The sequence below is a fragment of the Charadrius vociferus genome, unplaced genomic scaffold (genome assembly GCF_000708025.1).
Source record: "Charadrius vociferus isolate BGI_N301 unplaced genomic scaffold, ASM70802v2 scaffold163, whole genome shotgun sequence".
Taxonomy (NCBI): Eukaryota; Metazoa; Chordata; class Aves; order Charadriiformes; family Charadriidae; genus Charadrius; species Charadrius vociferus.
This window is the reverse complement of record NW_009648332.1, coordinates 17,422,569-17,436,399: the sequence shown is the minus strand read 5'-3', so window position 1 is coordinate 17,436,399 and position 13,831 is coordinate 17,422,569. Positions and strand designations below refer to the sequence as shown.

The 13,831-nt window shown below is 35.0% G+C and overlaps 1 protein-coding gene across 1 annotated transcript in view; it reads right to left on the bottom strand.

The window, feature by feature from the left end:
• Positions 1-763: 763 nt before the first annotated feature.
• The window catches only part of AGL (amylo-alpha-1, 6-glucosidase, 4-alpha-glucanotransferase), a 35,078-nt gene continuing 22,010 nt past the window's right edge, over positions 764-13,831 (bottom strand). Inside the window, exons 22-33 of the mRNA XM_009884765.1 lie at positions 12,281-12,414; positions 10,981-11,156; positions 9,112-9,214; positions 7,629-7,854; positions 7,071-7,182; positions 6,562-6,697; positions 4,822-4,934; positions 4,067-4,278; positions 3,390-3,487; positions 2,747-2,834; positions 2,522-2,655; positions 764-1,058 (exon numbers count right to left, since the gene is read on the bottom strand). Of these exons, the coding sequence (XP_009883067.1) occupies positions 941-1,058; positions 2,522-2,655; positions 2,747-2,834; positions 3,390-3,487; positions 4,067-4,278; positions 4,822-4,934; positions 6,562-6,697; positions 7,071-7,182; positions 7,629-7,854; positions 9,112-9,214; positions 10,981-11,156; positions 12,281-12,414 (1,650 nt within the window). The 3' untranslated portion in view covers positions 764-940. The remainder of the gene's footprint in view (positions 1,059-2,521; positions 2,656-2,746; positions 2,835-3,389; positions 3,488-4,066; positions 4,279-4,821; positions 4,935-6,561; positions 6,698-7,070; positions 7,183-7,628; positions 7,855-9,111; positions 9,215-10,980; positions 11,157-12,280; positions 12,415-13,831) is intronic.

Sequence of the window (13,831 nt, the reverse complement as noted above, 5' to 3'; positions counted from 1 at the left end):
ACCATACCTCTTCAATAAGTTAATTAAGCAGTCAAGCACAATGACTTCTGTATCTTTGGCTTCCCCTAACATATAGGCTGTGCACTGTATGCACATGCATATGTTTCTCATGAATTCCTCATGGTGAAAAACAGATTTAAATGAAGAAATAGGTTTCTTGCATGGCCCACTGTATTTAAATAAATTTTAAAATGGATTAGCATAGGATATTACCTCATTATTGCTCAAGTTAACTAAAGTAGTTTAAAGTTTTTGAAAATTTTATATATAATTTCAAAGGTTGGTTTATTACAGTATTCATAAACTTTATTTCTGTGGTTGCTTAATGGAGTGTTCAACTGAACACATACAAAAAAACCCCAACCCTCCCCATAATACAGTTCAGAGAGACAACATATTATGCCTTCATTAATGTATGGTGCTACAGCACAAAGCATACCAAACTCAGAAAGCTGTAAGTTAGTTTACTCCCCTTTAAGCATGCATTTGCAAAAACATCCATTTACTTTTGAAGAGACAAAGGAAAAAAAAAACAACCCACAAAAACAAAAACATGAGAGCTGTGCTACTTATTTTTAGCTCAGGAAAGAGCCACCTCATTTTGTTACATTAAGATTTTGATTTGAAAAGTCTAAAAAAACTGAGCTACTTAAAATTAAGTTTGTGCATATTCTTAAAATTGCTCCTTACTAAAACTTGCTGCATCAAGTGTGCACTGCAGTTTTATTTTATTGTCATGGCCTGATTTTCAAAAAAAACAACCCAAGCCCCACACAGTTATAGGGCACAGAAGCTGCTGGCATTCAGCATCTTTGAAAGTCAGGACATGGCTTAAGTGATTGTGCAGAACAGGTCATTTCCCTTGCAGTATATGCCAAGTGTTCATTTATGCCCAATAATAAGACCACAGAAGTTTCATCAAATCAATCAAAATAAACTTTTACAAGTCATAAAGGATTTCAAGGACAACACCAATCGACCAGGCCTGAGTTTCACAGCTAAAAGGGCAATATTGTCCATTTTCATTGGTCAATTCTGGAAGCCCTTTCCAGGATGATCTGATAAAATAAAGAACAAATGAATATTGTTGTTAGATTATACATTGAAATGAAAAGAACATTTCATTTTAAAACCTTTTAGAAGATTATCTCAGTAGGAAACTGAAAACCATTACAAAGTTCTCTTGTCCTACAGGCACAGTATATTCTTTAATAACTGAGAGCTAACTCAACTTTTTTTTTTTCTCCTGCAACTAGGAATTTTAGGTTTTTTTGGGGGGTGCCTCTTCAAAATAGATTCTGTGCTACTAAGAATATCTCAACTTACACTACTGGCTCCTGTTGATCCTACTTCTCACTCAGGTAGTTTTGCAGTTGGAAGAATACGAATGAACTTTGAGATAACTGAATGGTATTCAAACTACACTTGAAACTGGATTACGGTACTAAAAAGTGGTAACGGCTAGAAGATAGCATGGCTACATAAGCCCTTTTTTCCTCCACAGGAAAGAACCCCCCCAGAAACTAATGTACTTGCAAAAATACTTTTAAGTTAAGCCTGTTGCTACATTAATAATTCTGTACACAAATGAAATACCAAAACACTGTAAAAATACACTAGTTAAGTAGTAAAACAGAAAAAACAAAGAATGTTACCAAACTGCAAATTATTTGGTATTACTACCAAACAAGACACTGGGACAAGATGCTATCTAAGGCAAAAAGTTACTTAACAAATCCCTTTGCTCCCTCGTGTGGTCAGACAAACCCTTCTGTCATGACTAGTCCTACTGAATTACTCTTATGGGTACAAACAAATGCACATTTGAAGTACAGCAGAACAGATTATATGGAAGATATATCACCAACAAGATCTTTGTTTTGATTGTTTGTTTTCATTTGTCTCAAACCCTTAAGAATGAAAAATATAACAGACAGAAAAAGGGGAAAAATAGAGTGGGTTTAGTGGTTTGGTTTTTAAGAAGAACTCAAAATGCAAAGCAACTTCTAAGGGCTATAAGCAAGTTCCACTGCTTTCTTAGAATATCAAGCTTATTAAGATTCTGAAACACTGTCATACTAATTTCCTTGTTTATAACACAAGAAATCCTAACAACATTTTGCATCATCTTATCTGCCGCAATTTTAATCTATCACTACTAGTCCTTTAACTATTCTTTTTTGCAGGTTGAAGTATTTTGATTTTTTAAAAAACAGCTCACCAACATTTTTTTCTGAAATTAATTTTTTGTTTGAAACTAGATCCCAATTTTTAAGTAAGATTTATTTCACCCAGTCTTCACATGGGTAAGCATTAGTAATTCTGCAATCTATAAAAAGCATTAGATCTCAGCTGTACTTGAAACTTGACCTGAACTCTGCAATAGCATATATAGCGGTGAACTTTATATGTAGAAAACAGATGCTGTTTATGTTATAGATCTGTACTTTTACATGTAATTGGATAGTGGATACCACTAGCTTGAATGAATATTTTACATCTGTGTTAGCTGGTGTCGTACCTTTCAAGGTGAACATAGTGGCGAGAAAGAACATTCTTAATCATAACTACAGTTTTTGCATATATCTCTGGACCAATCAACTTTGAGAAGTACAATTTGGCACGAAGAAAATACCCAATTGGCCACAGCCATTCCTAAGCAAAGAATGAAAAGAGATTATTATTATAGCTATCAGTTTGAAAAGGTGACAGCACTTTTTCTAAAATTGAAGAAACGGGCTCTTACAGGTCCTTGGTGATAATTAAAACCTTTGGCTACATTATAGTTGTCATTGTCAAGAGCGTTATCATATACTCCACAGTAAACCATATCACTGCAAGAAAGAAAAAGATAAATTATGCAAAAAAAGCCTTAACAAAAATTATACATAAAATTGGAAAGCAGAAAGGAGCCAAAAATTTTTTATGGCATTTACATTTAACAATGGTTAAGCTAGGGAGGTCTCCACCAGGTTCTGTATTTTACATGACAACAGAATTCCAAATACAGTTCAAACTAGTAGGAAAATGGTTAAAGTCTTGGAATGACTTGAATTCATAATTTTGCCCTTATGCTTTTATTCAAATTGTAGCGCTGTGCACTGTGTCATATACAACTACGTATCTAGATGCAAATTCAACATCTTTGACGATACTAAATTTTACTTGTTTACTGTGTGGCATTCAAAAACACCTGGTGATTGTCTACATAAAATCAATTGCATGGATTGTTAGAACAGCAAAATAATTGCTCTGGAAGTATTTATTGTAGTCTTATTACACAGGTACATATGAGGTTTTTAACAAAAGAAACACTACCCCCATGTGTCAAATAATTCCTACTGTCATGTTTTGTCATTAACACTTATTCTGATCTCTGTTATACTTACTCTGGGTCTAAGGTTTTCATGCCTAATGGACCAAGCAGTTTTTCCTCTGCTATCTGCAGAGCCTTCCAAGCTCTCTCAGGTGTGAACAACTCAGGGGCCTAACAAAACAATAAAGAAATAATAAGTAAACGCTGCCTGCACATGTACACATATAACACTGTGTATACAAATGTATAAGACCACGAAAAGCCTAAGTTTTTTATTACTGAATCAACTTCTGGAACCTACGAGTCAGAGTAAGCAAGAGGACAGAAGCTATCCAGTGATTTTTTTTCAATTTTTATTTTATTTGAAATACACTTGTCAAGTATTGCTGAAGCTCTTTACAAACCTGGTAAAGACAACAAACAACCCATGCATTTTAGCTAATTTGACAGGAAAAGCACCCTCCCAGACCTAACCTTAAAAGACATTCTGAATGCAGTGAACACTGCAAATTTATCCTAGCTCTACAGTGAACAGCAGTTTCATTTAGTTAAGTCCCCTCAAGGATGTATTTTTAGGAGATGCTCCAAGATGGACCAATATGAAAAGCATAGAAAAGCTTTCAGAAAGTTATTCTGAGCATTGTATGTTCCTGATGTAATGCCATGTGGATGAACCTTACAATGCAAACTTAGTTCAATAATAAAGAAAATTTTAAGTGCAAGCGCTCCCCCTCCGTTGCCCCCACTTACCACAACCATTGCTATTGTAAAATTTGGCCTGAGTTGGTAATCGCACCATGGACTTGAAGCTCCATAGCTGTCCTTATAAATTCCACGTTTGTGAACGAGATTTGGATGTTTCTCATTAGGATCTGCTGGGTTCTCAGAGACAAAGAACAGCCTTTCAAAGTGTCCTTGAATTTTTCTGTTCCACTCATCATATGTGATAGTCTCCTCCTTTCCTGCAAGATGTTACATACAGGTTTTATTTTCTGAGAACAGCCACAGTGGTAACACCAGAAGTATGCTTATGTCTATTTTTACTGTTTTGCTAATTGAAGTTTTATTTAAGATACTCCTAACACAATAAAGGCCATAATAGCATTGCAAAAAATTATTATTTAGAAGTTGAATTATACTGCAGATCAACTCCAACACATGCACAACTTTTTTTTTTTTTTTTTTGAAACCACAAAATTTTCTAACCTGCAATTAGCTAGGAGTAAACAGTATGAGGGGGGGAGAGGAAGGGGGAAGGGAGGATGAAAGATACATGGAAGAAAAATATTTGAAATATTGACAAGACAACATCAACTTTTAATAAAATTTTTGTAGTAACAAAGGATTTTAATCATACAAGATACTTTCCCAAGCTTTTCTCCTTTTTCCCCCTAAACCTTCTTCAATAGTTTGATAATCATCCCTGATGTTATATTGCTACCTTTTCATAATTTTAGTTATTTTTATACTCCAGTAATACAATTATGAGATATGTCTATTTTTACCATGTCTTTTTACAGTGACTCCACGGAATGGAAACACATTTTTCCCAGATAAATCCAGCAACCAGCGAACAGCTGACTTGCAGAGGCCAACAATTTCCACAGCAGAGCCATCTCTGAAACAATAATAATTTTAAAAGCTTACTTTAAGAAGGCTATTTAAATTCAATAAGTAACTGAAAAAAAATAATCTGTAAGTATCTTATTTAGACACTTTATTTTTCCCTGTTCTCCTACTATTCCCTTATTTCTTCTGTAGGAGCATCCCGAACTTCTACAGCATTGCAGTGTTTTGTGAATAATAGCTCCATCCTAATCACTGCTGTCATGATTTTCTAAACTTCAGTCATACCTCTCACCCCCATATTCTCTTGAAAACAAAAAGTCCTTAGACATTCCAGTCTTTCCTTATAAGGCAGCTACTCCATCCCTTTGAGTTTTAGCTGCCCTTCTCTGTACCACTCTTTATTATGTCCTTCTTGAGACCAGCACTACACTTAACACTCAAGATACAAGTGTATCTTGCGGGTCCAAGGTTTCACAAAGAGGCAGAACGATGCCCTCTGTCTTGTTCTAAAAACCTTTACTGATGATACCCAGCATTAGTATTTTTTATTAGCTTTTTTGACTGCTGCTGTATGTTAAGATATAACTTCAGAAAGCTACCAGCGACTCAGATTTCCTTCCTCTGTTGTAGCTCAGTTCTGATAGCATTGTGTAGACACGGTTTAGACTAGATGCATGTCTTAGCTTTATCTACGCTGAAGCTTACCTTACACTTTTAGGCACGCTCAGTTTTACAGGGTACTTTTGAGTTTCATGAGGGCCAAGAATAAGAGAAGAGAACACTAGCATAAGCAGACTGCATCAATTAACTTTTATTTAGATCAGTAGGATTCCACCTGATGAAGAATCAAGGAAGGAAAGGGTGGAAAACACATGAGGTTTTCGATCAGCTAACAGTCGGGGAATGAGCTTGACTGTGAACTGGCTAATGGATACTATTTTTCTGTACAATAGACTAAATTTAAAGTGGTATTATCATACCCGTCTAATTTGCATGGATTTAAGATAACTCTATACCAGTGATTAGGAACATGAACAAAGGATCAGCCCCACAGAACTTGATCCCCTGTGTTCATACAGAGGTTCTCATCTGCACATGCACTTTGGTAACTTAGGTAATATTTCTGCCGTAACAGATTACTCGAGTCAGAAGTGAAGTGTTAAAATAAGAACTAAATGCACTTTTTGGACTCGATTCTTTTTTCAGGTGATATTCAGATATACCATATTGAGTTTTACTGCCTGCTTGATGGACAATTTTTCTTCAGCATCACCAATTTAGCCTCTTTAGGGCAGGTACTTCAACCTCTCTTGGTTCCCAATTAAAATGCCTGACTTGTCAAGCAAGACCATGTTTTGCTCCAGTTCTGACCCACAGAGAGTAATTGATTTGAAACTGATGCTGCGCTAAACTCAAGCAAGAATGCCTGCAGCAATTTGGTGGCACGTAGCCATAGACCATGCCAGAAGCTGAGGGGTTCACCTGCTAAAACACACCTTTTTTTTCTTCAAATGACCACAAAGAAAAAAATTACCATTAACATTTTAGTAGGCAGAAACATTTAGAACATTTGAAAGATCACTTCTCAGATGTATTAATGGACGGCATAGTAGGTCTGCAGAAAAATTTCAGTTAAAAAAAAAAATAAATTCCCCTCAAAAGCCTGGATTTTGTACCTTGGAGTAGCTGGAATTCCTCTGTTGCGAGCTTTATCACTCTCTCCCATTTTATCCATCCAAGTGCCACAATTGAAGCGGTTCCCTCCAAAGACAAAGCCAGTTTCACGGTCAACACCTGCAGTTACATTAAAACCTGCCAAGCAAAAATATCACGTGAAGTCTATATTTTAAATAAAACCAAACCCCAACTGCATTCCCCCCTCAATGCAAGCCTCCTAAATAAACCAAAAAACTCCAAACGAGATCTGAGGTGGGTTTTTGAAGGCTACTGTATGTTTTACATGAACTTTTATTTAAATATAACTTGTACCACAACATGTAAACAGTTGCTAAAACCAAACAACTAATTAGGCACTTCTTAAACATTGAAGGTATTTAAAAATTAGTTATGTTTAATGCAAATAAAACTATATTATTTTAAAAAACATACTCAATAGCTAGAGAAAAAGTAGTATGAAATATAAACATCATCTTCTGAATTGCTTAGTAAATGTTCTATATGTTACCTTCATCTCTCATGTTTTGATCTATCTGCGGACCAGCATTCCTTTCTCGGAAATTTATGCCTTCCATGTGTCGTTGCATTGCTTCCTGTATTACTTCATAAAGCGGCTGATCCTAGATTGATTGCATGTTTGGATGACATGTGAAAGGCAAGATGAAAAATGAGTAGAAAGGCTCTAATGTGCAAATAGTAGCAGTTCTTAGCCTCTGGTTTATGATACCTCAAAAGAAAAGCATCTAACCTTTTCAGTAGCATCTTTGTCACTGGCAACACATTGTAGACAATTTTTAATATAAACATTTTTTCAGGACAAAAAGCAAAGAAAAAAACCTATTAGTAAAGCAGATGGTTTTTTTCTTCCTCCGTCCCCAACCCCCTGCACCTGTCTAATGATGTGATGCAGATGTACTGAGAAGTGCATAAATTTGGAATTCTGGCACTATAATCAAATTCCACTGTAAACAACAGATAGCAACACGTTCTTGTAGCTAGAAAAATTACATCCTTTCATTAAAAAATTATAGTTATGTTAGATACTTAAATCAGAAGTGATCTTTACCATAGTGCCTGCAGGCTGAGGAGAAGAGTCATCTCTTGGGTACATCCTAGAAACAGGACACCTAAGAATGTCTAATCCATTTGGAACAATTTTACAGTAGTCCTGGATACACTGAAGCCACCACCATACAGCATCACGACAGTTGTATCTGGCATGTGTTCCCTGGCCAAGCAGATTGGGGATGAGACCATGTCTTAAAGTCCCACCAAATGCTAAAATGATGTTTCTAGAACAAAAGAAAACCACAGTCTTGACTAAGTTACTTTCAAGGCCGTTATTGGACCAAGTATTAAGTAAAAAGCATATGAGTTTACCTTAATAGCAAGGTAAGTCAAGGGGACAAACAGGATCTTAAAGACAGATGCCAAAAGTTTGCTGTTGAAAACTACAAACTACTTAATTTAGCATGAACTTCTTTTACAATAAAAAGTCATCTATTCCCTACAAATTCCCCAACATGAATACATTTAAATCACTTTGTACAAGACATACAACATCTGCTAATATGGAAAAGCTACTTTGCTTTTTTACAGCTAGTGATATAGAACCTAAATCCAAGTCCCACTGAGGTCACAAGGAAGGTTTTTATTGACATTGTTTATGATTACCCTGGTATCCATTCTGATGGGTGGGGTGGAATGGGGACGGAGTACAGGAGTAGATGGGAAATTCCTATTAAAATACAGAGAGGTGACAGCAACTGAGGTTATGAGAAGTTTCATTTGAGAACTGTTGCGCATACCTTGCAGAAAACATGGATTCCAACTAGCTTTAAATGGGAATATAAACATACTAGTAGACTGCAGATCTTACTGCCTGAGAAAGGTAGTAGTTGGCCAAATGTACAACAGCATAAACACATGATAAATTAAAAAAAAATAATTTTTATGTTTGTATCATGTGGCAAGCTTCACCCAAATTAAAAGATTAATGGAAATATCTAATTAATAGATCTATCTTATATCTGGCTCATTTGTCAGGTTAAACATTTACAAACAGGTATCCGATTGTATGAATCCACTGAATCAGCTGATTTTTACTATTAACAGACAAATACTAGCAGTTATAAAAAAAATAATCACCATAGACGTGCAATCATACCTTTCCGATTAAAATAGTATTCTCTTGCTACTTCAAAATTTTATGTAAGTAATTTTGAAATTATTGCTCAGCACCAATGATGCAAGTACATGTGAAACACAATCACTTTGTTTAAGGATGAGCAGTAGTGTTACAAGGGTTAAAAATACTTTATCTATAGAGAACATCAACTTCATATTGGTGCTAAGAAAGCAAGAGACTCTTTTAAGAAGTATTTTTAATTCTACTTAGAGAGAAATCCTAAATCTGTCTAGGGCCATTACAGTTTTACACTGTACATCAACTGTTTCTAACAGCTTGCATGTCATCTCAGGTTTTGAGAATGTGCCTTTTTCCTAACTACCTGCAAAACCAGTAAGAACTAAGAATAAGTCAGTCTTACCTTGCCTCTAGATAGCGCCCAGTAACTAACATTAAACCTCTCAGTGCAATAAAGGTATCCCTTCCCCAAGAGCGAAAAATTCCAGAAGAAAAGTGAGGTAAACCTAAAAAGAAACATCAATGTTCATGTCATTTATTGATACGGCAGAGATCTCCAAGCACACATGTATGCATAAAATAACCACAAGTAAAAACATATTCACATTTTTAATTTTTTTCCTAGGTTAAGATATCTAAAGTAAACAACTTTCTAGACCAGGTTCTTGATAAAATGAAATAAAACATCTTTTTAGACCAATTGTCCTCCTAGAATTTCAAGATCATACAACAGAATTGCTAATATCAATAACAGTCACATTTAAATGTTTATTAAGTCACTTTGTAACTTAACCAAGTACCATCCTTTAATTAAAAAAAAAAAAAACACAACACAAAACCAAAACCAAGAAAACTAACAAACAAAAAGCCAGAACTATGACAAGATTTATAGCACTTTGTTGACAAGAGTTTTTGTATGAAACTGTGTCATCTCAGTAGCATAAAAGGAACAAGACTGGAGAGCTATGAATTTCTTCAGCTCAAAGTTCTTCTCAGTCACTATAAAAGGATTCCTGCTTCTCTTTTCCAGCAGCTTCTAGAACTACATCTTACTGCAGACATTATAACATGTAACTTCAAGAATGATTCTGACTGATAAAGCATAATTACAACAGTAAGGTCCATCCTTGTCTTTTATTCCATTTATTAAACTTTTCAATCTAACAAACAAAAAATTCCATATGGTAAAGTTTCAAAACAGCAGTCTGTTGTGCATGCTTAATAGAACATTTTAACTTCTATTACTTTCTTTTCCAAAGTATTTGTTAATTTTATAGTATATGCCAAAAGCACTTGAGAATGACAGCACATGTAGGAGTTAAAAATCTCACAGACACAACTACGAGTGAATATGTGAAGGGAATATTTAAAACCAAACCCTTTAGTATAATTAATCTTTATGACCAGTTTAGGGGAACATTGTGCCTCTGTGCTTCTAGGTAACACTAAAGCAGGCAAATAGAATGTTACTAAAAACCAGAAACTAAAGGCAATAAAATTCCATGAGAGAAAGACAGACAGCAAAAAAGAAGAAAATAAATACCCCAGTGAGACAGATGCCATAGAATCTGTGGATGTTAAAAGTTTCTATGGTTTCAGAAGAGACATTGGCCAAGTCAGAACAAAAATAGATTCATTCTAAGCCACTGAACACAGAAGATAATACTTTTGACATAGGAAAGTGCCCAATTCAAAGACTGCCAGATGCTGGCAGAACATTCAGGGGTATAAACACTATTTGCTGAGTGCTTTTATGCTCCTTCGTTTTGGAGACAGTTTCAGATCAGGTGTTCTTCTGGTCTGCTAATGGCTTTCTTTTTCTGAGAACTTGTAAACAATAAATTCACCCTTGTACTCCATTACAATTCAGTTCTTAAATTCATGTCTAAAAAAGATAAATATACTTAGCATAGTAAGTTTTAGTTTATCTCAAGCAAATCTTCTGGGAAAAAAGACAACATATATGATAAAAGTGGATATAGCTAAAAATTTTTATAAGCTCAGCACCCTGCAAAAGCAGTAACAAAATAGTTGTCCCCAAGACATATGCTAGACAGAACTCCCATATTTTTAATTTGGGCAAATGTTTATCTTAAACACAAATTGAAACACAGGAAAAAGTGAGGAAAACTCCTACCTGCATTTTGTATATGGTTCCTGACATATGGATCTCAAGCATAATGGAGACAATTTTTAATATAGTTACCAAAACCAGTTTAACTGTTTTGGAAGACTTTTTTTTTTTTCTCTCTTAAGTATTGTCCTCACTTACCAGCTGCCAAAGAAACACAACACTGTTCTTTCTCATTCGTAATCTCATTCAGCCTGTAGGGAACATCATGTAAGGAAGGAGACAGATCTGGCAGACAAGAATATTTTCCTATCCCACACATCTGGACTGAACCCAAGGAAAGGTGTTTAACAAACGTTGATCCGTTCTGCACAAAGCTGTAATTCAACATAATTCAATTAAAATAACTTTGCATTTAGCAATATCAGTCTATAAAATGTACCCTTTTTCATTTACAGAAGATAATGACACATAATATAATAACCTAACAGTGTGTTAATGTTAGTATTTTGCATTGACTAATTTTGTACATAAGCTTTAATTTGTAAATCACACCCCCCCCCAATGAGTGCCCAAAGTTAGCCTTAAACTTTAATTTATTAATGTCAATGTGAATGTTTGTCAAATGCTTCTAGGGAAAAGGGTTAAAAAAAAAAAAAAGGAAATGGGTTTTGTTTACTTGATGTCTGCGTACAGGCCTCAAAAATATGATAAAACATATTTCACTACAAACAAAAGTTTGCAAACCTAATCAGTATTTTCAAAGATCACCACATTCTTATATATATTCAAATATTAAAAAACTGTAAATCAATAAATCAATTAACACATTGTCTAAAATAATGCAACTTGCATTCCTGACTAGTTTATCTCCAAGCATTTTCATAAAAGATACTACTTTCCACATGATTTCACAACCATACCAAATTCTATGCCCATTTTAACATCTGTATTTTTACAAAACAGCACTGGTATGTTCAGAATGTTCATAGCTAGAATAAAGCCTCCATAAAACCAACCTCCCCTTTCCAAAAAACAAAGGAGAAGCAGACACTGAAGATTAAAGTTAGTTCAAGAACTAAGCAGTGCTCAGATAATGAAGGATATTCAGCTGTGTTAGAGAAGAAATGTTGAACAAAGCATCAGCATCAAGTACAATCTGGTATTTTCTTTTTTCCCTGAACTTTACAGAATCATTGCAGTTGTACTAAAATTATAGCACAAAGAGTTTCTGAAGCCTGGGAAAGAAATGCTGGCTTAAGATTTCCTCTTCCTACTGCACAATGCCAACAGTAGTTATAAATTCAAACACTGGATAGACATCTGAACTCTCAGCCTTTTAAACCACCATTGTTAGAAGATGGATTTGATACTTACTACTAATTTTACCATTCCACATTGGATGAGTATGAAAACACTCCAATTACATTCTCCAGCAAATAAAACTTAAAGGGTGAAAATATATACAGATACCTCTATAGTTCTGATATGCCAAGCGTACCTAGACATCTGATGCCATGCCACATCCAGAAGCGTTGTGTATGCACCCACTAATATGGCATCAAAGTAACATGGGAGGAGGTAACGTGGAATTCTCTTTAGGTAGACAAACATGGCCTTCAACCATTTACCAACCTATTAAAATACAATACAATACAATTAGAACTTGGTAACACTAGGGGTCAAAACCCAGTGCTTTCAGGATCCATCTCACTAAAATATTTGTCACAGTTTTTGTACATTTATTACACCCAAGTTATGCTTGACCGCCACAAAGATGAGATTATCTTCAGTTATTAATAACACCACTAGCCTGCAACCATTCACGTCTAAGAAATTGGGCATGCTAGATATTTGTGGTAGAATTGCTGTACCCTCCTGCTCCAAAATTTCCGCTCAGAGAGAAGAACTCTAAGAAAAGCAGAAGGGAAAACTCTGTCCTGTGTCTGTATTATGACATAAATGGGCAAGAGCATAGACTATAGAAAGAGATTATATTTTGCTAGTCTTGTTGGGGAAAAAAGAGATTATCATATAGAAGCTATTAAAACTGAGTAGCAAAGGAAAGCTGCAACTCAAAAGGTATCACTACAACCCAAGTGTGGGAAGGATGTTTCTCACTGCTTAAAAAGACAGGTCTGAAGATGTGAGGCTTGAGAGCAGGGATAGAAAAGTTATCAGAAGGCTAAATTATGTATGGTTACTAGTGAAAATGACTGCAGATTTGGGTCTAGGGCTCAGGATTCTGGAGCTTCTGTCACTGCAAAGTGTTTGACACCTGGGAAGTATTACTATTCTTTGCTCTGAGTACTGCTGAAGAAGAACATGATAACCTACTAGAAAGTCACTGAAGATTTAAGTCTTGCAGATGAAGAAAGTACATGTCAACATATTACATGACCACCCTACACTTTTAACCTGGAAATTATGAAGGGAAAGTTACTTATGTAAACAGTGAAATTGTAAAATCTAGTTTCATATGACTTCAGTCTAATAGGTACAGGTACTTTATACTCTCTGCAAAACAGAAAGAGACACTACGAATTAAGAACTCAAAAAAAAATTCACAGAAAAAAATAAGCGACAGTTTTTGAAGAGCAGTAATTCTGGCAAGTATGAAACTAACTTCTTTCTAGAAAAGCTCTGTCTCTGAGGTCAGATTCAGCATTCATTTCAGGACATCAGACTGCTTTATCCATTCTGCTTTATATCACTACACTTGACTTCAGGAACAAAATGAAATAAGAATGCTGAAGTCTTTATTACTGTATTAATTATGTAAGTTACCCAAATCAGGTATTTATCTTGGGACACGAATAAAGCAATCGCTGTGCAAGAAAACATATGATAAAGAAAGAAAAGGACTGTATCGTTGTACAGGAATTACTGAGATTCTTTACCTGTATAGCTATCTTCTCAGTGCTTAACTGCGCAATCTTACTATAACTGTGTCATCATCACATATGCCTCAGTAGTATTTAGGCTCTCTTTTGTAAGCACTTACGTAAAAAAAAAAAAAAGTTGATTCATTTTTATTTAAGGAAAAGTAATA